The sequence below is a fragment of the Silene latifolia genome, chromosome 9, assembly GCF_048544455.1.
Source record: "Silene latifolia isolate original U9 population chromosome 9, ASM4854445v1, whole genome shotgun sequence".
NCBI classification, from domain to species: Eukaryota; Viridiplantae; Streptophyta; class Magnoliopsida; order Caryophyllales; family Caryophyllaceae; genus Silene; species Silene latifolia.
In genome coordinates this window covers 78,669,092-78,696,400 of record NC_133534.1, presented here as the reverse complement: position 1 = coordinate 78,696,400, position 27,309 = coordinate 78,669,092, and the positions used below count along the sequence as shown (strand labels likewise).

Below are 27,309 nucleotides of genomic sequence, written 5' to 3'. Positions count from 1 at the left end.
TGGAATTCCCTTACTTCTGTGATTGTTTGTGGGACTGGCCATGTCTGCATAGCCTTGATCTTCTCCTGATCAACAGATATTCCTCTTCTAGATATAATACATCCTAGAAATGCTACCTCATTGACCATGAAGGTACATTTCTCAAGCTTCCCATACAATTTCTGCTCCCTGAGTATATTAAAAACTGTTTCCAAATGTGACAGATGTTCAGATGGACTGCTGTTGTAGATGAGTATATCATCAAAGTATTCTACAACAAACTTTCCAAGGCAAAGCCTCAGAACTTCAGTCATTAGCCTCATGAAAGTGCTTGGGGCATTAGATAACCCAAATGGCATAACAAGCCATTCATACAGTCCATGCTTAGTTTTGAAGGCTGGTTTCCATTCATCACCTTCCCTTATCGTCACTTGCGATATCCTTGCCTGAGATCTATCTTTGAAAAGATCTGAGCCGCACTGAGCTCATCCAACATGTTATCCAACCTTGGAATAGGGAACCTGTAGTTGACTGTGATGTTGTTTATGGCCCTACTATCAGTAGACATCCTCCATGTTCCATCTTTCTTAGGTACCAGTAAAGCAGGTACTGCATATGGGCTCAATGATTCCCTCACAAACCCCTTTGTCATTAACTCTTCAATCTGATGCTGCAGTTCCTTGGTTGATGTGGGATCACATCTGTAAGTTGGCCTGTTAGGAAGCACAAAACCAGGTACAAGGTCTATGTGATGCTCAATTCCTCTCAGGGGTGGCAATCCACTAGGCAACTCAGCTGGGAAAACCTCGTTGTATTTCTGAATCAGAGGTTCAACCTCTACAGGCACACCAGTACTCTACTCAGTGTTGACTTCCTTGGATAGCAGAAATATCACAGGCTGCTCTTGCTTTAGCTCTTTGATCATGGCTGCCTCAGATAGAAACAACACTCCATTGACTTCCTCAGGCATATTAGGACTGCCACAGCCTCTTTGGTTTGGTGGTAATGGAGTCAGGGTGACTTTCTTGCCATTGCGCTTGAAACTATAGACATTTTCCTTTCCCTGGTGAGTGGTGTTCCTGTCAAACTCCCATGGCCTTCCTAATAGTAGGTGGCAGACATCGATAGGGACCACATCACACAACACTTCATCCTTTTACACCTTCCCAATTGAAAAAGGAACAATGCACTGCTTGTCAACTCTCACTTCAGAACCTTTGTTTAACCATCTTAGCTTGTATGGACTGGGGTGCTCTTGGGTAGGCAAACTCAGCTTGCTGACCATAATGGTGGAAGCTACATTGGTACATCTACCTCCATCATTGATCGGATTACACACCCTCCCTTAGACAATGCATCTACTCTTGAATATCATGGAACTTTGGTCAGCTTCCAGAGGAGCTGGTTGAGAGTGCATAACCCTCCATAGGACCAAACTGTGCCCTGTGTCAGGGTGGGCCATAACTTGTCCTTGATCAGTTTCCCTCTCAGCTTCCACTTCTTCTAGGACCAATGTTTCATCTTCCTGTAGATACCCAGTATCTGCACCTTCCAAAAACCACCCGATGATGATCGGACTGTAACGTGTTTTTGATATGCGTGCGTGGATTGGCTATACATGAGATGGTTTAATGCACTACTCGGATATGAAAAATGATTTCAAAAGTTTTCTAACTTCATTTGCATTAAAATGACCCTATTTAGAGTTAAAACCGTCTTCGGACCCAAAACCGACTCAGAAACCCGCAACTCGAGTCAACCTGAGTCAACCCAAATCTCGAATGTCAAAAATAATGCCATGAATGTCTTCATCATGCCATTTCCATTAAAATGACCCTATTTAGAGTCTAAACTGACACCGACCCAAAAACCGACTCAAGAATTCAAATCCCGACTCGCACGGGTCAAACCCGAGTCAAAGACACAAAATACCTACCCCAAATATCACCCAAGAGGAAGCTTACACGGCTAAGCAAACCTCAAAGACCACAAATCACAACCAACAAAACATTGGTTAGAACAAATGCAAAATCCAAATTTGCGAAAGGGACAGTACAGCCCATTGAGTCACGGGGTGGCTGCTTAGTCTCTAAGCAAACACAACCGACCTACCATCCCACATTTCTCTATAAATACCCACCATCACACACTACAAAATTCACGCGAGCGTCCGCCCCTTCACCTCTCCTTTAAACATCTAGACTCGACGTCCTAAGTCACAAAATCGACACATGTTTATGACCTACCGATCGTAAACACAAGCCTTACACATATTGTTTGGTACCGTCGCCGTGCATTCGACCGACCCATTCTACCAACTCAACTCATCAATCAACATGTTTTAATTAACATATTTTCAACTTATTTTCAAAACAAAATCCTTTTCTAAGGCACTCTTTTTAAACTTCTTGATCGTGAGTAGTCGCTACGAGAAAACCGTCTCTAAAGTCGTCTACGTCGCAAACATCAATACACGTAAGTTTGAGGGTGTAAACAACTCACTTTATTTCATGTCTTTACTGTTTTTATGAGTTTACATGCATGAACAATGCATCACACGATCCAAAACATGGGTTAGACGAGCCAAAACTGAGTTTTGGCCTGAGGCAGAAGCCCCTCATGGTGCACACAGGCTCGCGCCTCAATGGGGTGCCCAGGTCAGAACTCAACCGTGATTGTTCTCGTCTTTCCCCTTTAATTCATTTTCTTATTTGTAATCGGTTTTTACCATTTCAAATGTTTCAAACCATTTCTATGACAAACTTTTTAACCATAAATCCTAATCACCCTTGGTTCCATATACCATGACGGTTAAATCCGTGACCCGATGATATTATTGGTTAATTACATTTCAATGGGTATTTTAACACCCTTTTATTTTATTTACCATTTTTCTCATTTGTTTACGTTTGTAAACATATTAGTCATAATTCATAATCATCCTTGGTTCTTTAAACCATGTCGGTTTAATCCGAGTACGATGACAAACTTGACTAATTACAAATAATTGAACTTAACATAATTATTTCAAATCAAACATTTTTCTTTTACCATTTTATTATGCTTTTCAAACATGCAAATCTGACAACGAATATTACTAACACAATAGTAATTATTCTGAGTCATGCAAATCGTGCTTGCAAATCATTAATCACAAAAAACGGTTTCAAATGACCTTTTTAACAACCAGGAGACGCCCCTTGGTTCGCCCCATGTCTCGCGCCCCAAGAGGCCCTCTGCTTTCATATTTCAAAACCAGGGCAGAGCCCCTTCTGTCGCCAATAGGCTCGTGCCCCAAAGGGGCTGCCTGGCACTGTTCTGCCTCGTTTTCAGCACTTGTCTAGGACGATCTCGATTACGGTTAACCCGTATACATGACGGATCAGATTGACAAGTTTACGTGTTTTTACACTTTGTCATTCAACACCCTTTTTCAAATAAATGGATCGTGTTAAGCATCATAACCCGAACTTGGTAAATGGATGTTTAATTTCCGTTTTCACATGTAAATCAATATAAATCCAACTTGACATCTTATGCTTGATATTTGGATTAACAAACCGACTTAGAAAGCTCACATGTGAGGTTAAAACTTTTGGATGTGCATTCATGCATTTACACCGTTTTATCAACTCTTACACTTAAACAACCACGATCGATCAGTAGAGGCCGCTAACGCGGGCGGGATTGGGTGTCCAATTAAAGGGCTTCCCAATACGTACCTTCACCCCTTACTCAGAACCTTTGGATAGTGGGTGGCCTTATCCAGGGTGCACGAGAGTCATTTTAGGCATAGAATGCTAAAAGAGGGACGAGTCCTTATCTTTAGTACCTATGTCAAACACTGCTTTGTGCTTCGTTTGACCGAGGTATAAAGTGGATTCGAACGGGTTCCAAGCATCCCACAAATGCTTGGTGGCGACTCCAAACATCTCTACATCGTTTCGCGGCCCTTGCCGACACGATACCGACCGATCTAAAGCGATCCGGTCGAAAGCATTTTACGCCGCCGAGCGTGGCTTTCAAAAGACCAATGCATGTCCACAGTTTGGCCTGGCGTGCAGGTGGCCCGTGACTACGGACCGGTAGGCGGCCTAAATCCGCAGACCGAGACGTGGTCCATGTCCACATTTTGGCGACTCCGCTGGGGAAAACTAGGGCACTTATGTCTTTGTGATCCTTAGAGGTGAAACTCGAACGAGGTCGTGGTTAAAGTGCATTAGTTGATATTACGGTCATAAGTCGGGTTCCTTGTCCGGGCCCACAACCTAACCTTTATCGACCAATTAGCTCGTCTCGTCGGCGTGAGTTTTCTCATCCCCGCGTTTCGAATCCCGATTGAGTCAAGCATACCGTTGACGTTACACATTTCTGTTTCGTCAAAGAGCTTTCATCACTTTCGAGCACGAGGCTAGGGCACCCTCCTTACACATTTTGTTTGGATTGGTATCCCTCTCGCAAATTGGGGTTTGATTGCTTGGTGTGTAACCCACCCTTTTAAGCCAAAACCCGTGTCAGCATATTGCATAATATAATGAACTGTGAGTGCTTATGTGCAACTTGATCATAAGTCCTTCCATGTCATTTTCAAACTTTCAAAAACACCTTTTTGCGCCGTTATAATGGCCATTTCAAACCTCGGTCTTCCGCCGACCGTTGCACGCCTTTCTAGGCCGTCATAATGACGATTTTCAAACTCGGTTTTTATAACCATTTCAATACGCCTTCTTAGGCCGTCCTAATGACGATTTTCAAATCCGGTTTTTTTATACCATTTCAACACGCCTTTCTAGGCCGTCATAATGACGATTTTCAAACCCGGTTTTTTATAACCACTTCAACACGCCTTGCTAGGCCGTCATAATGACGATTTTCAAACCCGGTTTTTTATAACCACTTCAACACGCCTTTCTAGGCCGTCGTAATGACGATTTTCAAATCCGGTTTTGACAACCATTTCAACACGTCTTTTTATGCCGTTATAATGGCCATTTCAAAACCCGGTTTTTTAATAACCATTCAAATAACATTCTTATGCCGTCGTAATAACGATTTCAAAACTCGGTTTTCACAAGCCATTTTAAAATACCCTTTTACGTCGTCGTAATGGCCATTTCAAACCTCGGTCTTTCGCCGACCGTTGCATTCTCAAAGTGCCCTTTTACGCCGTCGTAATGACGAATTCAACCCTCGAATTTTCAAAATTCAAAATCATTTTTTAAACAGAAACGTTTTTCAAACCGTCGTAATGACGATTTTAACCCGTGCAACTTTCCAAAATTTCAAATGTCGTTTTCGAAATCAAATTTGGCTTTTCTAAGCCGTCGTAATGACGATTTCAATTCTCACAATTTTCTATTTGCATACCGTCTTTCAAAGGTTAAAACGGTTTTCTAACCCGTCGTAATGACGAATTCAATCCTCACAAATTCCAATTTCAAATCTTTGAGAACAAATTTATCCGTTTTCAAATTTCAAATCCAATTTCAAATCATTTGAAAACAAATTTAACTATTTTCAAATTTCAATTCAAAATCAAATCATTTGAAAACAAATTTAACCGTTTTCAAATTCCAATTCAAAAATCAAATCATTTGAAGGCCAATCCAACCGTTTTCAAATTTCAAATCCAACTTCAAATCATTTGAAAACAAATTTAATCGTTTTCAAATTTCAATTCAAAATCAAATCATTAGAAAACAAATTTAACCGTTTTCAAATTTCAAATCAAAACTCAATCTTTGAAGACAAAATTAACCGTTTTCAGATTTCAATCAAATTTCAAATGTTTGAAAACAAGTCTAACTGTTTTCTAATTTCAAATCAAAATCAAATCTTTGAAAACAAATTTAACCGTTTTCAAATTTCAATCCGATTCCAAATTGTTTGAAAACAAATCTAACCGTTTTCAAATTTTCAACCCCATTTTAAATCCTTTGAAAACAAACTTAACCGTTTTCATGGCCATTGTGATGACGATTCCAAATTATTCGATTCTCGATTTTCTAATCCGTGATTCAGAATTTCAAAAACCGTCTTCGGAAACAACACTTTGTTTTCAGAGCCGCCGCAATTTCAACTCAAACTGTCTTTTGAAAACAAACCTAATACAACCCTTTCAACTGGCCGACTTTTGAAGATCCTTACTCTTCGGAAACCATCCATAAAACAACAAATGAACCTTTTTGAAAATTTCTATTTTCAAAAATTTCAGTCCACCTTTCCGATTCAGCCTCGAGTCGATTAGAGTCCAGTCGATTTCAAGTCAGGTCATCTAGATAACGTCGAGTCTCCACCAAAGTTAGTGCCTACCCTCTGGTCCAGGCCGTATCGCCTAATTGACGAGACATCTTCAATGGCCTTAGTAGAGTCAAAACCTGACGGGTTTTAAACCCGCATTTCCTCTACATTACGGGTCAAAGGTCAAGAATGTGTACATGTCTCGTCCAATGGCGTCACGCCATCAACACACATCGAAACTAAGTCAAGAGTCGTCTGTCTGGGCATCACTATGCCAAAGTTGACACTCGAGTATAAGTTTAACGTCATGCATCAAGAGTTCAAACACAAGAGGTCGTTTTTACGATCTTTAATAAACTCATAACCTAGTCACACCGTCGCGTCTTCACGACATAATTGCCTTTTGTACATATGTGTCGTACTTGCCTTTGTTTGTGCAATACCTTGCCAAGACAAGTTATAACGCCTATCGTTATGTCAAATAGGAATCCCTTGGGTGCCATCGATCGTCGACAAGGAACTCAAGAAGCTGATCCATCTGCATCCACCATGACTCCTGCTGAAACCAACAACATGGTCCTTCGACTCCTAGCTACCGTGGAAAACTTGAGCACTCGTCTCTCCCAGGTTGAAGATAAAATGGCAACTGAGAATTTTCTCTCTTCTGATATTGAGCAAAGGGTTAAGCTCCTTGAAAGCCGGCTACTGGCCAACGACCAAACCAAAACCAGACGACCTCATCGGTCCTTCCCCGATTTGGGTATGCCTTATGCCACAGCGTTGGAAAGGCTAATCTCCCAAGGAAAGCTCAAACCGACTGGTCCAACTCCGGACCCTCTACCAAACAAGCGAGGTCGAAGATGGGATAGAAACCTCTTTTGCCAATATCACCAAGGTCGCGGACATGACACTGAAATGTGTCTCCCTCTAAAAGGCGTTATCCTTGATATGATTGAAAGGGACGTGTTACCATTACCTCCCTCAGCAAATAACAAAAACAACCCTCCAGAAAACCCTATTGGACACAGTGAGGAATCTTCCCTGGATTGCTCTCACCTCATCTTTCCTGGCGATGAGAAAATTCATGCAATTGATGAGGATGGCATACAAAGCGGTAAAATGATGCTCTCCATCTCCATCAACAACATATTCTCAAAGCTGCAAGTGGCTATCGATGATTTGAACACTCGGGTAGCTAATTTGGAGAAGAGGTTTGGTAGTACAGAAAATGAACCTGACCACCATGGAGAAAACCAACCCTCCGTTCACCAACCAACAGCTGTTGAAAATGAGGAGTCATCCGATGGTTCCCACATCCACGAACCTACCAACAAAGAACATGAAATTACCTCACCAAAATCCCCTTCAAAATACAAAACAACTTCCCAAAACTTCCCACTGACAACGACCCAATCCTGCTTCCGCCCAGGATTGACAAAAACAAAAACAAAACTCACAAAAACATCTCAAAAAACACCAATGTGGGAACCATTGGAAAACATCAAAGGGTATTCATAGATCTGGGAGTAACATATGGCACTGCTCTGAAGATACTTGCTTCAGAAGGAATGATCCAACCCATTGGTCCGACTCTGGACAAACCCGAACACAAAAGAGCCCGATTCTAAGATGGTAATGCCTATTGCCAATACCATCAAGGCAAGGGCCATGACACTGAAACCTGCTTCAAACTCAAGCATACCATTCAAGATATGGTCGAGGCTGGCAAAATCATAACGGCACCTCTCAGTCAAGACAATCCTCCTGAATGTCTCAAATTAAACAGCAAGGTTGAGCGTTCTCAAAGGACATTCACTAAACTCAACGCAACCTATGCCGCAGCTCGTCAAATGCTTATGACTGAAGGGAAGCTCCAACCAATCGGGCCCACCCCGGACCCGTCTGAATGCAAGAAACTCGTTTCTGGGACGGTAGTGCCTATTGCCAATATCATCAAGGAAAAGGTCATGATACTAAAACGTGCTTCAAACTGAAACATGTTATTCAAAATATGATCGACAATCATGAACTGATGGCTTCATCCCTATGCCAAACAAGTGATGAAGACAACCCTAATGAACATCTCTTTATGCAAGGAGATAAAAGCCTCATCGACTATTGTCCTCATATCATTCCCAACAACGAGAGTGAAGTGCTCAAGTGGGTCAATGCTCAAGATCAAACATTCAAGCCGCTGGATGCTGCGAAAGAAACCTTCGAGGAGAAACATGATGATTAGGAGTTCGTATCTACGATTAAGTCCGAGTCCGAGTCAGAGTCTTAGGCTTTCTCATATCTATCCTAGTGTCTGTCCTTTTATTCCTAAGTGACAACTGGGGGCTGTCCCCATGAGTCACATGTATTCATCGAGTCTGTGCTAACCTCTTATTTATCTAAATAAAGAGCACAATTTCCAGCTATCATATATTCTCCTCTTTACCAATTTCCGTTGACAACGAGAATTGATTTGAGAATTGATTTAAAACGAACAATATGTTCCAATTCAATGTGAGTACACTCGAGTGACGTTCCGTACCGAGTAAGCAGAGGAATCGAAACTCCGTGTCCATTCTCTTTACCTATTCCATGTCTGGCAATAGAAACGTTTCACTAGCACCCTATTTAGAACGAGCTTCTACCAAAGGGATCCTACGACAAACCTAGATAACAAACCAGGACATCTCCTTGTTCATGTTCAATGACGGAAGGCAAGCCCGTTCCCCACAAAAAACATCCCATCACCAATTATCAACCTCTCACCAACGGGTACATCCCTGCCTGCACTTTTACCTGCCTCGAATGAAGGACGGCAAAGAACCAATAATTCAAAAGCCAAAGCGAAAGGCCAAAATCAAAGGCCTAAGCCAATAGCCATTCAATCAAAAGCCAAAGCAAAAGGCCAAAATCAAAGGCCCAAGCCAATAGCCCTTCACCCTAAGCCAAAGCGAAAGGCCAAAGTCAAAGGCCCAAGACAATATCCATTCACCCAAAGCCAAAGCTCAAGGCCAAAGCAAAAAACCAAAGCCAAGGCAAAAGCCAAAACAAAAACGAGATTGTGAAATTCAAATTCACTATTTTCACAAATTTCAAACGACGGAATCAAAAACCGTCCTTTCAAACAAAATGCGATAGCGAAATTCAAATTCGCTACTTTCACAAATTCCAAACGATGGAATCAAAAACCGTCCTTTCAAACAAAAATGAGATAGCGAAATTCAAATTCGCCGCTTTCACAAATTCCAAATGACGGATTTAAAAACCCGTTATCTTCAAACAAAAAACGAAATAGTGAAATTCAAATTCGCTATTTTCCCACAATTTCAACTGACGAAATTCAAAACCGTCACTTTTCAAAAAAAAAATGAAATAACGAAATTCAAATTCGTTATTTTCCCACAATTTCACTTTTCAAACATCGGACCAACAAGTCCGACACCAACATCAAAAGTCTAGGACCAACAAGTCCAAAGTCCAGGACCCATGAGTCCAACACCCAAATACAAAGTCCAGGACCAACAAGTCCAAAGCCCAGGACCCATGAGTCCAAAACACCAAGTCCAGGACAAATAAGTCCAAAGCCCGGGACCCATGAGTCCAAAACACCAAGTCCAGGACAAATACGTCCAAAGCCCGGGACCCATAAGTCCAAAACACCAAGTCCAGGACAAATAAGTCCAAAGCCCGGGACCCATAAGTCCAAAACACCAAGTCCAGGACCAACAAGTCTAAAGCCCAGGACCCATGAGTCCAAAACACCAAGTCCAGGACCAACAAGTCCAAAGCCCGGGACCAACGAGTCCAACACATCAAATCCCGGACCCACAAGTCCAAAACACAAAACACTAAAACCTCGACCAAAACTGCTTCACCCCTAAGTCCTTCTAGAGACTCTTAAAGGGAGACCTATCTAGGATCATGGGGATTTCCCTCAAGATTAAAACCAATATCGCTTCACCCTTAAGTCCTTCTTGAGACTGTTATAAGGAGAACTATCTAGGCTTCTGAGGATTCCGCTCATGCTTGTAATATCATACCTTAACCTTTAAGGTCCAGACATGGAAATCTGATCCCATATTATTTACCAACCATTTCGTGCTCAGGCCACATCAAGTCGGAGACCCTATTCCGCACCACACTACAAGCCGTTACCCTTCGGCCTAAACACGACAAAATTCTTGCTCCAGATTTTTATCTGTTAAGCAAACCCATTATTACCAAGCTCCACATTCCCTAATGTTGAAGCCATTTTTCAGCACAATCCCCACTGAGTCCACGAATGCTTTGCTATCTAGAACGGGGCATACCTAATCTACCCTTAGAGTCCACTTTTTAGTGTGCTCAAATGATAAGGAACATTTTCACAAATTACACCTCTTCGATTCATGATCAAGAGGTATTTATCTCCAATCAACCTTCGAGTCACCAAACGGAATTTTCCGTCGTGACGCTCAACTCCAGATTTTTATCTGTCAAACAAACCATTATTACCAAGCTCCACATTCCATAATGTCGAAGCCATTTTCACCCTGACCCAGATACGGAGTCCTCGAATGCTTTGCTACCGAGAAACGGGACATACTCAATCTACCCTTAGGGTCCACTTTTTAGTGTGCTCACATGATAAGGAATATTTTCAAAAATTACACCTCTTTGATTCATGATCAAGGAGGAGTTATCTCAAATCAATTTTTCGAGTCACCAAACGACATTTACCGTCGTGACCCTCACACTTTAAGGTCCTAACATCTCGCTTAGGCACGCACACATTCAGAACTACGATCTGGTTTGATTTCACTTCACGTGAATACGTAGGCAGTCCTTCAAGGACACAACCATACACCTCAAAATCACTTTAATTTCCTAAAAGTTAACTTAGGCACACACATTCTGAACTACGATCTGGTTTGCTTTCACATCACGTGAATACGTAGACAGTCCTTCATGGACACAACCATACACCTCAAAATCACTTCAAGGTCCTAACATCTCGCTTAGGCACGCACTCAGAACTACGATCTGGTTTGATTTCGCACACACGCGAATACATAGGCAGTCCTATTACAAGGGCACAACCACAACCCCACGCACATTCAATTTTCACACCTTCAATTTGCAACCCATTGCACACACAGCTCAGAACTACGATCTGGTTTGATTTCGCAAACACGCGAATACGTAGGCAGTCCTATTACAAGGGCACAACCGCATGCTCCTTTCACAACATTTCCAATTTTCAATCCTCAACAACCAGCTCGAAACTACGATCTGGTTTGATTTCGCAAACACGCGAATACGTAGGCAGTCCCCCAACAAGGACACAACCGCATATCTCTTTCAATCTCAACCATCAACATCAATCCTTAAAAGTAGCCCACCCAGCTGCAAATATTAATCTTATACCTCTTTACTGGGGGCTTCTTCCTTAAGATGTCGCCCATTCCTTGTTTTGTCAAATTCCCACCTTCTCACTCTGGGGGCTTCTCCTTCGAGACGTCACCCGTCCTTTATCCTCAAACATCTTTTGAGTCTCGACTACAGTCCAAAATAAACCACCTTTAGCCTAGTGCTCGGTTCGGACGATGACAAAGTCTTGGTTCCTCTTTCCGAATCATCATGCCTCAAGGACGGATCTCAAACAAGCAAACAGAGGCAAAGGTATTTGGCGAAGATAATCAATTCTTATTCCCCAGCCAAGCGAATCTTCTACTCCTATGATCTGATGCGCGTTGACACCCTTTCTTGGCTAGGAGTTGCACTTACATGTGCAAAGTCTGTCAGAGTTACCCCCGTGTCGTGTCAATACTGAGTTAGCATCACGTTCACGACTGCCCATTTGTCAGTCTGTCAGTATGCGTCTGTGTGAGTCCGTCTCCCAAAGGCCACGTGTCTCCAATCTATTAAATCACAGATCTACGAGTAACAAGACTCGTCTTTAAGCTTCACAACTTTCAAAACTCATATCTCCTCTCACGCGAGATATTACGTGCTAGTTGCTTATATGCTAACTGCTAACTGCTCACATGCTTATGTGATCATATGCTTATATTCTTAAATGATAGTTGCTTATATGCTAATTGCTCACATGCTAATTGCTCACATGCTTATGTGCGTACGTGCTTATATGCTTGCATTCAACGTGCTTGTCTATGCGACTGCGGATTTGTGTGGTCACTAACCATGCAGATAATCTTGAGAAGACAAACTCACTCCAATTAAGTACTGGGTTCTTCCCAACAAACGGCGACCCATCAAGTCCAAGGGCTTTAACCCCGTCGATTACTTGGCATACGCTACCCCCCAGCGAGCAGCAACTCATGTCCCCGGCGAGTCCTGAGAAGTTTCTAACTCCCCAGCGAGTGCCGGTTTTCAAATGGATGTCACACATGCTATTTCCCACAGTCGATCTTTCGACCACCATGGCTGGCGAGCCTTTGTCCGCAAACAAGATACAACTCAAGGACATATCCCGAAGATGCCTCGGTTACGACTCCTTTTCACAAGCTGGCGAGCCTTTGTCCGCAAACGAGATACGACTCAAGGACATATCCCGAAGATTCCTCAGGTATGACTCCTTCCTATGGCTGGCGAGCCTCAAAATGCACCACCCTCAACATCGGCTGGCGAGCCTTTGCGCGCAAATGATTCAAGGACGTATCCCGAAGATGTTTCAGGTATGATTCCTTCTTATGGCTGGCGAGCCTTTATACGTAGTCTAATGGACTTTAAATGACCCGAATCGGAAGTCGACAGACTCTAAAATGTTCTCGACGGCAGGTCCATGACTCGAATCCCCGAGTCGCCTCGACGTCGCCTTTCCCGACGGCAGGTCCTTGGCTCAAATCCTTTTGAGTCGCCTCGACTTCACAATGGTCTTCAGGTTGTAATCTTCGATTGACCTGGGGGTCATACTTTGACTTTCGCCCTGTCCAAGCCTCAGTTAAAGTGGGGGCTCTGTAGATACCCAGTATCTGCACCTTCCAAAAACCACCCGATGATGATCAGACTGTAACGTGTTTTTGATATGCGTGCATGGATTGGCTATACATGAGACGGTTAAATGCACTACTCGGATATGAAAAATGATTTCAAAAGTTTTCTAACTTCATTTGCATTAAAATGACCCTATTTAGAGTTAAAAACGTCTTCGGACCCAAAACCGACTCAGAAACCCGCAACTCGAGTCAACCTGAGTCAACCCGAGTCAACCCAAATCTCGAATGTCAAAAATAATGCCATGAATGTCTTCATCATATCATTTCCATTAAAATGACCTTATTTAGAGTCTAAACTGACACCGAGCCAAAAACCGACTCAAGAATTCAAATCCCGACTCAAGAATTCAAATCCCGACTCGCACGGGTCAAACCCGAGTCAAAGACACAAAATACCTACCCCAAATATCACCCAAGAGGAAGCTTACACGGCTAAGCAAACCTCAAAGACCACAAATCACAACCAACAAAACATTGGTTAGAACAAATGCAAAATCCAAATTTGCGAAAGGGACAGTACAGCCTATTGAGTCACGGGGTGGCTCGCGCCTCAATGGGGTGTCTGCTTAGTCTCTAAGCAAACACAACCGACCTACCATCCCACATTTCTCTATAAATACCCACCATCACACACTACAAACTTCACGCGAGCGTCCGCCCCTTCACCTCTCCCTTAAACTTCTAGACTCGACTTCCTAAGTCACAAAATCGACACGTGTTTACGACCTACCGATCGTAACCACAAGCCTTACACATATTGTTTGGTACCGTCGCCGTGCATTCGACCGACCCATTCTGCCAACTCAACTCATCAATCAACATGTTTTAATTAACATATTTTCAACTCATTTTCAAAACAAAATCCTTTTCTAAGGCACTCTTTTTAAACTTCTTGATCATGAGTAGTCGCTACGAGAAAACCGTCTCTAAAGTCGTCTACGTCGCAAACATCAATACACGTAAGTTTGAGGGTGTAAACAACTCACTTTATTTCATGTCTTTACTGTTTTTATGAGTTTACATGCATGAACAATTCATCACACGATCCAAAACATGGGTTAGACGAGCCAAAACTGAGTTTTGGCCTGAGGCAGAAGCCCCTTATGGCGCACACAGGCTCGCGCCTCAATGGGGTGCCCAGGTCAGAACTCAACCGAGATTGTTCTCGTCTTTCCCCTTTAATCCATTTTCTTATTTGTAATCGTTTTTTACCATTTCAAATGTTTCAAACCATTTCTATGACAAACGTTTTAACCATAAATCATAATCACCCTTGGTTCCATATACCATGATGGTTAAATCCGTGACCCGATGATATTATTGGTTAATTACATTTCAATGGGTATTTTAACACCCTTTTATTTTATTTACAATTTTTCTCATTTGTTTACGTTTGTAAACATATTAGTCATAATTCATAATCATCCTTGGTTCTTTATACCATGTCGGTTTAATCCGAGTACGATGACAAACTTGACTAATTACAAATAATTGAACTTAACATAATTAGTTCAAATCAAACATTTTCCTTTTACCATTTTATTATGCTTTTCAAACATGCAAATATGACAACGAATATTACTAACACAATAGTAATTATTCCGAGTCATGCAAATCGTGCTTGCAAATCATTAATCACAAAAAAACGGTTTCAAACGACCTTTTTAACAACCAGGAGACGCCCCTTGGTTCGCCCCATGGCTCGCGCCCCAAGAGGCCCTATGCTTTCATATTTCAAAACCAGGGCAGAGCCCCTTCTGTCGCCAATAGGCTCGCGCCCCAAAGGGGCTGCCTGGCACTGTTCTGCCTCGTTTTCAGCACTTATCTAGGACGATCCCGATTACGGTTAACCCGTATACATGACGGATCAGATTGACAAGTTTACGTGTTTTTACACTTTGTCATTCAACACCCTTTTTCAAATAAATGGATCGTGTTAAGCATCATAACCCGAACTTGGTAAATGGATGTTTAATTTCCGTTTTCACATGTAAATCAATATAAATCCAACTTGACATGTTATGCTTGATATTTGGATTAACAAACCGACTTAGAAAGCTCACATGTTAGGTTAAAATTTTTGGATGTGAATTCATGCATTTACACCGTTTTATCAACTCTTCCACTTAAACAACCACGATCGATCAGTAGAGGCCGCTAACGCGGGCGGGATTGGGTGTCCGTTTAAAAGGCTTCCCAATACGTACCCTCACCCCTTACTCAGAACATTTGGATAGTGGATGGCCTTATCCAGGGCGCACGAGAGTCATTTTAGGCATAGAATGCTAAAAGGGGGACGAGTCCTTATCTTTTGTACCTATGTCAAACACTGCTTTGTGCTTCGTTTGACCGAGGTATAAAGTGGATTCGAACGGGTTCCAAGCATCCCACAAATGCTTGGTGGTGACTCCAAACATCTCTACATCGTTTCGCGGCCCTTGCCGAGACGATACCGACCGATCTAAAGCTATCCGGTCGAAAGCATTTTACGCCGCCGAGCATGGCTTTAAAAATACCGATCCATGTCCACAGTTTGGTCTGGCGTGCAGGTGGCCCGTGACTACGGACCGGTAGGCGGCCTAAATCCGCAGACCGAGACGTGGCCCATGTCCACACTTCCTCATATTCAACTAGACCTTCCCTTTCCCACTCTTCAATCTCCATAGCTGTAAGAGCCCTGTTAGAAGGTCAATCCTTCTTGAAACGGCCAAATCCTTGGCACTGAAAGAACTTGATCGTATCCCTGGATAGAGGTGGGTTGGTTTTAGGATACATGTGTGCCTTCCCTTTGTCTGATGTGGGTTGGGTAGTTGGTTTAGGTGTCTTAGTGATCTTAACACCAGTATAAGGTTTGAATGTTGGTCTAGTGGGAAATTTGGGTGTTACAGGTTTTGCTTTTCTTAGTTTCTCAACTCTTAAGGCTAGGTTGACTGCCTCATCAAAGGACCAAACCTGTTGCATCCTTACCCTGCTAACTATCTTAGGATCCAAACCCTCAACAAACCTAGCAATCTTTTGCTCAGGTTTCTCAGTAACCTCACATTCCAGGGTTAGCTGTGTTAGGTTCATTAACCCCTAATTAGACTCCTCTAATTAGTTTCTAAATTACTCACTAATTTAGAATAATAGATCTAGTTACATGCAATATGTAAATAAATAAAATAAGGAGAAAAACGATTTTACCCTTACAATTGGTGGATCGAATTTTGGGCACAAGGTAGGACACCTTCCTTACCTTGTTCTTGAGCTTAATAACATTAGGATCATCCTCCAAAAACCAAAGTTCCAAATTAGAAACTCTCCTCTTAGTTGCACCCAAGACTATCCCATAACACTAATAATATCATTAACTAGATAATATTACTAGTTACCTTAAATATTAAATCTAATATTCATTTTATTATTACCATAGTAATTTTGATGTAAATATTAGAGTTCTAGAATAAATTTTTATCATAAAAGCAAGTTTTATGTATGAGATCTAGAGCGAGGTGTTTTTCACAAAAACATAAGAATAAGAATGATAAAAATGAGAACTCATGCTCATCTTTATGGGGGGTGCCGGTTTTCTATGGGTGGTATGGGAGCTACTTTTACTTTTTATCTTATCAAAACAATAGCGAGGTATCTAGGCTTGTAAGGTAATGATGGTGTCTAGTGCATAAATAAGAACACCCATTATTTCCCTTAACCACCCAATATTTCGGCCCCCATAAGAAAATGGTCTTCCATTTTACAAAAATGTCTTTTGTCATATGTAATGTGTGACATGTGACACATAACATGTCACTAGTCATATAAATGCGTATTTAACTAATTAAATATCATTATATATCAAATAAATTACATTTAACAAATTAACAAGTAATTCACAATTACATGCATATAAAATGGGTCACATTAAGTCTTGTTAATATAATCTACAACATTTTGCAATTATGATTAACTAATTACTCTTATCTCAAATGTTTCATAAACATTTATTACTTTTAGTAATATAACATATTAATTACTAAATTGAATCTTATTTAATCAAATTACAATAAGATATATAACTCTCACTCATTGATAAAAAATTTATTCAATTACATGATTTAATTAATCTGTATCAATATACAATTAATTAACTTATTAGTTAAGGGAATTGTCCTATAGGTGTGACCTTAAGGAATCAACTGATCACCACCGTCAAACGACGGTAACGTCAAACTTTAGTCAGCCAATCGTTACCGATTAATGTTGATCAGTTGACAAAATATTGAATCATCCCTTTTGTATTCTTGTTATGAGATTTAATATATGATCGCACTATTGTTGAGGACACATACTCCAACAATCTCCCACTTGTCCGAGACAAGTGTGCGTCACCAATTCTCTGGTTCTATTACTATCTCCCACGCAATGCAAGGTGTCTCACTGGTCGTACTTGTATGTGATCATATCTAGAGTGGTTTCCTCGATCTGGAGAGTAATTGTTTGACCGGAATTATCTACTGTAGATACCTTCCGAGCGTGGCCACGCATTTTCAGTTCACTACTCCACGAGTGGCCCTGTGATTTATATAACCCTTACAAGGGGGTGGACAATTTCTATCGCACTGTTCCCTTCGAATACCACAGTTCATCATGACCCACAAGATTCCCATTTGCACTCCATATTCGAAAGTCGTGGAGCAAAAATCAAAGTCAATCAGAAACTGTGCCACCTTCGGCGAACAGTCTCTAGTCAAAGAATCGACTCTAAAGAATACTTTAGTAGCTCTTGCCACGACCAGGCTATATGAATTACAAGAACTCTATAAGCGGTCACTGCCCGACAGATTGTCCCATACAGTCTGCCTATGTGATCGACTAGTCATCTCTTATGACTTCATATAAGTGACTAGGGGCCAATACTATGTTAATCCAGTTCACTTTAATAGGGTTCAACGTTGTCTTTACAACCTATTTGGATATAACAAAGTAATAAAAGAGTTTAAAATAAAACTCAAACGATGAATGTATTATCACGTATGTAAAATTAATACAATATCAATTAATACATAATCTATAATCCATATTTAATTTTGTATATAATCATAGATTTTAATTCAATTGAAATGGTATGACTTATCATTTTAAGCCTATGAGAAGGCCTTGGTTAACAAGTCTTAGCAACATATTGCACCTTACTTAACCTCATTATATACTATTTCCCTTCGTTATCTATAATCATGTATTATAAAACCTTTTGAGTACGTGTCTAGATCCAATCTAGACATAGGCTCTCTTGCCTTAGGATAGTTCCCACTGTCCTCACAGTGTGTGTGATTCATCCTTTTTGCATATCTTATAGTTGCAAGTGTACTCAAGGGATCAACCGATCACCACCGTCAAACGACAGTAATGTCAAACTCTAGTGAGCCAATCATTACTGATAAATGATGATCAGTTGACAATATAATTTCCGTTGCAAATTACTCAGATTTACTCCTCAAAAATTATAGCCAAGATGGTTCTCCAACCATCCTTATGTGTTTAGAATAAGGTTTTTGTGTAACTCATTGCACATAAATCCAATAATTATTTATAAACACTTATCCTCTCGTATATATTACTTATAGATTCAGATATGAAAGATGCTTTGCATCTCTTCCTAGTCTCCCAATCACTTCTTCACAGAGGAGAGCATTGGTCCATCATTCTCAATGAATAATATGTTATCTACATATGAGGCATAGAAGACATATCATTAGCTCTTCTTGAGTACTAATGGATAGACTATATGGCTATATATTGACTTTCACAAAGATTCGATTTTAATTTCTCATCATACTCTAAGTATACGAAGTATAAGAATAGTGATACATCTTAGCATAATAAATTAATCCTGCAGCAGAAGCAAATGGATTCAATTTCTACATGTTCAATACTTTTGAACTTGTCAAGATTCTTATTAACATAAGAATATTAACTTTATGCTAATATCCATCGAACTGAATATCTTAGAGATGTATTATTATTCTCCTAAGTCTTTCATCACTCACAGTGATCAATATGTCATTCACATATAAGACTAATAATACCATTCTACTCCCTCTAAATTTCATGTATAAACAAAACTACTCGACAAATCGAGAAAGGTTTCTTACATGACTGAAACATACCATTCAACTCCTTGACTTCTACTTAAGATTTCTTCTTAAGTTCATATCCTACCTTAGGATAGTTTAGATTTACAAAACTCATGCAAGATGATTTTAAAATCCAACAGTCAAATAATATATAAAATCCGAATTTAACGAAGCATTGTAATTGGCGTAAACCTCTTACCACCAATCAACCAAGTCATGGAAACATCTTAATGTTTATGTTTAGTACGGACTTTTGTGGAGTTGAAGCTAGATAAAGCATCTTAATAAGTTACAGATTTGTTACTTCCAAAAAATAACATGACTCTTGTACACTTAGGTTTCGAATCAATATTTACTGATTTTGACCAAGAAAGACCACTTTCCTACGTCTTATCTTCAGTTTGTGGCTCTTGAACATTTTCTCCCACTCTGTCTTTAAGAAATAATCCTCTTTTCTTTAATAGACAGCATCACGAGCCACAAACCCTTTGTTCTCGTGATCATGTTGTTGGAAAATGTGTCCTCAACAATAGTGCGATCACATGATTTAATATCATAATTAAATCTCATATTTAGAATACGTGAAATCAACTGATCGTCATTAATCGATAATGATTGGCTGACTAGAGTTTGACATTACTGTTGTGTGACGGTGGTGGTCAGTTGATCCCTTAAGGTCACACCTAAAGGACAATTCTCTTAATGGATAAATTGATTAATTGTAAGACGATACAAGGTAATCAATTTCTTAAAAGTGAACAATTTACTTGTGAGAGAGAATATTGATATCTTATTGTAATGGGATTAAATAAGATTTATTTTAGTAATAAAAATGCTTTATTACTAAAATTGCTTATTGTTTGAGAAACAATAGAGATTAGAATGAATGGTTAATTATAATTACAAGATGGTGTGAATTATAATTATATGACCCATTTTATTTGTATGATCAAGTATCACTAGTCAATTTGTTGTATGTAATTTAATTAATTTGTAAAATGATATTTATGTTATAAATATGCATTAAATTAATTAATAACATGTAAAATACTACATGTGACATATTGTGTGACAAATGACAAATTGACAAAATAAAATGGTGGTCCATTTTATGGTATATGGACCGAAATGGAGGGAGTGTAAGTGGGTGTGATTATTTTATTATATGTGATAAAATATAAACAATTGCACCCAGCATAACATAGCTTATACTACCTACATTTTGATAAGATAAAAAGCAAAAAGAAGATTCCATTTTGGCTTGTTCTCCTTGCCTCCCATCGGTTGCATGCTTCAAGTATGAGAACATTTTGTTCTTATTTTGCTTGTTCATTCATTCACTTATTATCTTGCATGCAAAACTCTCATATGCTCATCCTTCTCTCTAGTTTTACTCAAACAAGATTTTGAGATTCACAAGCATTTGTTCATCCATTCTAATATCACAATAACATTACTAGTGTAGTAATAGTAATAATATTAGAATCATTTTAAGGGTACTAGTATAATAATCTAGTTAATTAGTATGCTAGTTTAAGGGTAGTCTTGGGTGCAATCTAAGGAGGATTTCTATACTTGGGATCTTGGATGATCATCCATCACATTAAGCTCAAGAACAAGTGAAGGAAGGTGACCATACTTGTGCCCTATATTTCGAACCATATAGCAATGTAAGGGACATTGTTTTTCTTATAAATGTTTCATTTTGTTATGCATGCACTAGATCTAAAGAACTTATAATTAAGAAGTTAATTAGTTCACCATTAGAGGAGTCTAATAATAAGTAAATACACCTAACACATGTAGGAAGAGAGAGCACATGCTTACTATCGAAACAAGCTACAATTTAGGTATCATGCCTAACCATATCTCATATGAAAAGTAGATGATTGCTTTAACCATGTTTTGTTTTAGTGGAAAATTTAAATGCCAGACCAATTTTATAACAGAAACTACCTTCAACTATATTGTAAAGATTCAATCATATCGTAGTGAAAGTGAACTTGTGATACCATATCACATTCTTTTTGGTGCAGATAAAAGTCTTCACTTTATAGTTCCCCATTTTAGCAAAGTACTAATACTTTGGTTTTATAATCTCTAGGTTTTGATACTTTTTTAAACATACATTGAACTTATTCAAAGAATTTCTCTTCTTACCTCATTAAGTGGATACCAAGTATCTACCTAGTTCAGTGGTAAAAGAGATGAAGCAGTAATAACCTTTTCGGATTGAAATTGTATTCGACCATGCACTTCAAAGTGTAAATAGGGCGAATATGTTGCTCTATTCATAATCCTTTTCAAGAAAAAGTCATGAATTATCTTGCTTTGAATACAAGGTTTACACACACCAAAAGATTCCCAATCAAATGGTTTGGGAGACTAGTCAAAACTAGTTTCTAAATGCGATTTTCAATCGAGAATTGAGAAATGATTGGGGTCACCAACTTGAGTCTTGTATATATGACATTTATTTCTAGTTTGAATATAATTACCTTGATTTTTATGGTCTCACCATAAACTTAATCGTGGTATGTAAGGGCACAACGTTTGTTTTAATTGCATAATAGAGAAACCCTTTGTGTTTTATACAAATACTTGAATTATATTCTTATTTAGACTTATTGTACATCATAACAATCATTGAGGTAAATTTCTAAATACAAAACTAAAATGAGTACACTACAACATTCTTGGTAGTCGTCACATGATAATGCCAAATATGATGATGAAATCTACAAATTTGTATCAAATACTCATGATGTGGTAATTAGCAAGAATGCAATGTCAACGTAATAGATATTCAAGAAGGAATATGTTCGAGTCACACGACCAACTTCCTTGATCTTTACATATTTGGTGTTTGTCTCTATTTTAGTGTCTAACACTTCCTCTTTCGAGCCTAGTTCTATCTTTAACAATTAAGATAGGTTCTTACTTCTTATTGCTCCCACTGACTTCAAGAATTTCTACTTGATGAAGACTTATCTTCATTTAAATTCCTAGTTAATCCTTCACAAGGGTTAACTCTATTGTGGTATTTGGTTAATCAAAATTTCTAACAAATTAATTTACCAATTTAACAGTGTCATGTTCTTAACAACTTAAGTGCTTGATGGCAAGTGTTTAGGTTGAGCAATAAGACTTTTGAACCGTGGATGCATAGAAGATATTATCAAAACATATTTTGACTAATCATTACTTCTATTTTTTAGTTCTTCACAAGAAATCATACATAGGTATGTTAGGAATTTATGATGCTAATCTTATATGACATAGGACAACTCCTATGGAGTTCAATAGAATAGAACGATTCCTATGGAGCTAGTCCATGCCTTATTTAAAAGGCTCAATTGAGGCCTTTAGAAAAGAGATTCTATTTGCCTTTAGCTATAGTTGTTTAATGGAGACATAAATTAAAATCGAAATGACATCGTATATGTCAAGGAGCAAAGATATAGAACAAATTTAAACAACGAAATAGTGGAAAAACTAACATTCATCGTAATATATGAAAACTTTTAGCAAGTTTTAGCATTTATATAATGACCTCCACCCAATTATATAAACGATTCCAAGACCCAAATTCATACTAGCTCGATTGTGGGACAACGGCCCTCTACAACCTTTACTAATACAATTTGGTGGGTTAACTCATTTAACCGATTCTACACTTAGAACTCTCGGTCGATGAAATTACATTAAGTTCATCGTTAGTCCGAACCTATTGAGACAACGGTTGTAACACCCCGATTTATGAAGGAGCCTTTAGCAAGACATTCCCTAATAAACCGGATTGTTACCATCTCGGTTTCCCGAGGTAGTGAATAACAAATTAAACTCCAAGGCAAAATATATAATTACTTTAACTTAATTATTACAAAACCTCTTTTACATCAAATTACAAGGAACTAACATAAATGAAAGTGAAAGTCTTCTAAATGATGATCTAGCTACTAAGTCTTCGATCCAAAGTATCTCACGCCCATCAAGCTCCCACCTATCTCATAAACCCGACAAGCTCGCTCCCCAATATTTGGATCGTCACGGTGTTCACGAATACACGTGGTCAACCACGAGGTTGAGTAGGGAATACAATGAAACAACAAAATATGATATGCATGCTCCTCCGTCACCTCCATCTCCATCTCAACTCATATCTCATAACCCGGAACACCCAGCCATACCGATCCCGGTAGACTATATATCGACCGTAGCCGATCCGCCACTCCTTGTTGAGGACACCAGGGCAAGTCTGCGAGAACCCCGCCTGGGCCTTATCACAACATCATCTTCACCACACCACATCACCACAACATCCTCCATCTCCAATGCATATGAATGCTTAAAAGAAATTAATGCAACACAATATATATATCTTTGAACTGATCAATCATAAAATCATGCCGGTTACCAAATGTTGTGATAACATACTCAATACGATCAATTCAGTCAATCACCTTCCAGTATATGAATCATAACGTAAATCAACAGCCACGAAGCAAGTCAACGTTCACAGTTTGGTCATACGAAACACAAACAAGTCAACACAATTCAACATCAACGATAATAAGTCAAGTGTATTTCCCTACCTTTTCGCAATCCAAGCACACAGAAGCAATCACTTATGATCCTTCACTTATCCATCACCTACATAACATAATTATGTATAATTACCATCTACTCAGTCAATTAATCATGCATATAACCTAGACTCATCATAACTTGATAGGAATATCAATTTAAAGAACAAACACGACTTTTCCTGATTTTCCTGCTCATGGCAGACTCGGTATAAAATGAATAACTAATTACAGAAAATTCGAATTGATGCACGGCCAATTGAATTGGAACCCCATGAGTCTTAGCTACAATTTATATCTAACGTGTTTTTCTCAAATTCCAAACTTATAAAGGGTTTTCAGACTGATTTCCAAAAACTGACAGAAACCGTCGCATAAAAAGTATTGATTCATAAAACGAGTTTGAGAAATGATTCTTAAGTAAAACCAACGTCTAACTCATCTAAACTCTTTAAATTAAATATATGAAAAAGACCCAGCACCAATTCAATATCTAAATTATGTTTTAGAAGTAATCTTTCAGCCTCTACTGATTTGCGGACGTTTTAGATAGACGTTCACAAATAATTTTTTCAGGAAAAACTACACGGTGAAATGCTACCAATTTTCACAGGCATAAACTAGGCTTGGAATAAATATGAGTCTCTTCTTTAACTTTTTGCATCCCACGGCTTTAAGACAGGTAAAACACTCAAATATCACAGACCAACGAATCTGTAAATTGCTGTAACTATTCCATTCATTTATCTCATACAATTTATAATCAAAAACCCCCAAACCAATTCTAGGGTTACGAAAATTATCCCAATACTACTATAATTATGCTAATAATTGAATAAGGAGGTAATAGGATAGTCTACTTACGAAATAGGATGAGAATAGGCTGAGAAATCGCCTCGCAATTCCTCACGCGGCTCCCTTCACACACGGCTCCCTCTTCTCTCTTTTCTCTCTTTTCTCATGGTTAAAATGAATATGGTGATAAGGAGATTAGGGTTTGGTTAGATGGGTTATACATATAGGATAGGTGCTATTAAGACGATACGGGCCTAGCCTAGTTAGATTAATTAAAACCCGAGTCACATAATTACCCGAGTCACAAATACACTACACGACCCAGCTGGTAACTCGGCCTAATATAATATCATATTAAAATACCGGGTATTACAACGGTCCCTCTAATGCTTTCGTTGAGATCAACCAAATTTCGAAATGTAATAACATCTTATTACCCCACTTACCCAACGTTAAAAGAAAGCACCCCGGTATAATATTTCAATACCGTATTGTACCCCTAATGAAATTGAGATTCATGAGTTCCTACTATTTGTAAGGCTAAGTCTCAATTTTTAGAAATGTGAAGGTCTTGTCAATTTATTATCTATCTCTTTTAAGTGAACTAAATTAGTGATCTATCAATAATTATAATTGACAAGATCGAGAACTCGATATAAAAATATATGCATGTGATGTTATGGCGATTTGGCATGCATGCAAACATATAAAATACAACATGTAAAGAAAAGCAATTTCCTAGTATGGCCTTTCCTAAAATAGAAAATCTAATAATCTATTACATATTCGAAAACCAACTCCTTTGGTCCCTTGAACTTCATGTGACACGCCTCCAAAGGAAACACCGTCTTGATCGGAACTCCTTTCTGAATGGCTCAGTCTTTAGGAAACTCTGGAATTACAAACATAATAATAAAATACATAGCATATCCTATTATACATTTGTAAAAAAAAAATTTAAATCTATTCAATTACAAAACGGTGATGCGAAATCACATTAAAATTACAACCAAATCGATATTCCCTTACATTACGGGTAATACGGATTAAAAACTAAGGCCATACTAAGACAAATTACATGATTCAAGATCACATAAAAAATAAATGACATACATCTATAAAAATATGCAGTATTATATATTCAACATGCAAAAATGAATGTGCCAAATCGCCTTACTAGATTATATCGTATATCGCTTTGGTTTTATGGAAATGCGTGACTTTTAACTCATTAAAATCATCAAAATAATACTTAAATCAAATTTAAGCCCAAGTTAATTACTCTAACTGTCTTAGGACTCAAAATGTTAGTCCACACTAAGATTTGACAATAATCTAACTTGGTATTACATTATTGCTCATTATAATTTTATTACTCTTAACAATTAAGAAAAAATTCCCAATAAATCATAAAATTTTAAAAATTCGAAATCAAAATTTTTTATATTCTGGAATATGACCAAGATCCCAAAAATTCAATAAAAATTGCTCACAAAGTAATGTTTAATTTATTTCATGAATAATAGCATAAATCATAATTTTTACAACTTAATTCAAAATTAATAACAAAATTATGAAAAATTCAAAATCAAAATTTTGAACATACTATTAAAATTTCTAGATCCTGGGAAAAACATAAGTCCAACAAAAAATTTCGAATTTAATTTTATGACTAACAAAGTTGCCTTTTATCGATTTTATCACATAAAAATCAATAAACACACAAAGTTAACAAGATTAATTTTTCCATTTTCACATATGATGTTCTAAATATGTGTGCAACTTTGGGGAAAAATTGTATGCCATAAATATCGTTTTAGCTATTTTTAGCATATATAATCTCGATTTATTCCATTTTAACCATTAAAGTCATAAATCATGCAAAATTAATCACATTAACCTCACATTTTACATAAAATAAGTAAAATATGCATGTGAGATCATATTAAAATTTCGTGGCCAGAAACATTATATAACTATTTTTAGTTATTAAATAACTATTTTACTCAATAAAATGTTATTATTATCCAATAAATTATAAAAGTGAGCAATCAAATTCCATAAATCATCTAAAATGACCTAAAACAATTTAGGACCAGAATGTATATATGCATGAAAAAATTTCATGCATATACTATATAAACACAAATTTTCCGGTTTTTATTTTAGTCATCTAATAACTCGTAAAAAATCAAAAAACGATTTGAATGCAACAACAAAGCTCTGATACCAGTTGTTAGGTTCATTAACCCCTAATTAGACTCCTCTAATTAGATTCTAAATTACTCATTAATTTAGAATAATAGATCTAGTTACATGCAATATGTAAATAAATGAAATAAGGAGAAAAACGGTTTTACCCTTACAATTGGTGGATCGAATTTTGGGCCCAAGGTAGGACACCTTCCTTACCTTGTTCTTGAGCTTAATAAAATTAGGATGATCCTCCAAAAACCAAAGTTCCATTTTAGAAACTCTCCTCTTAGTTGCATCCAAGACTATCCCATAACACTAATAATATCATTAACTAGATAATATTACTAGTTACCTTAAATATTAAATCTAATATTCATTTATTACTACCATAGTAATTTTGATTTAAAT

The 27,309-nt window shown here is 38.2% G+C and overlaps 1 protein-coding gene across 1 annotated transcript; it reads right to left on the bottom strand.

Moving 5' to 3' along the window:
* Positions 1–406: 406 nt before the first annotated feature.
* On the bottom strand, positions 407–15,875 carry LOC141601251 (uncharacterized). Its single transcript, XM_074421514.1, has 4 exons — positions 15,848–15,875; positions 1,342–1,521; positions 875–1,080; positions 407–796 (listed from the first exon to the last, which is right to left on the bottom strand). Exons 1-4 carry the CDS (start codon positions 15,873–15,875, stop codon positions 407–409), a joined length of 804 nt encoding a protein of 267 aa, XP_074277615.1.
* Between the last annotated feature and the right edge of the window lie 11,434 nt (positions 15,876–27,309).

Coding starts and splice junctions, on each gene's coding strand:
- LOC141601251 (XM_074421514.1), bottom strand. CDS start 15,875: ATGGAGATTGAAGAGTGGGAAAGGGAAG. Junction 1,522..15,847: donor TGAAGAGTGGGAAAGGGAAG/GTCTAGTTGAAT, acceptor TGGAAGGTGCAG/ATACTGGGTATCTACAGGAA. Junction 1,081..1,341: donor AAGTTCCATGATATTCAAGA/GTAGATGCATTG, acceptor ACCTACTATTAG/GAAGGCCATGGGAGTTTGAC.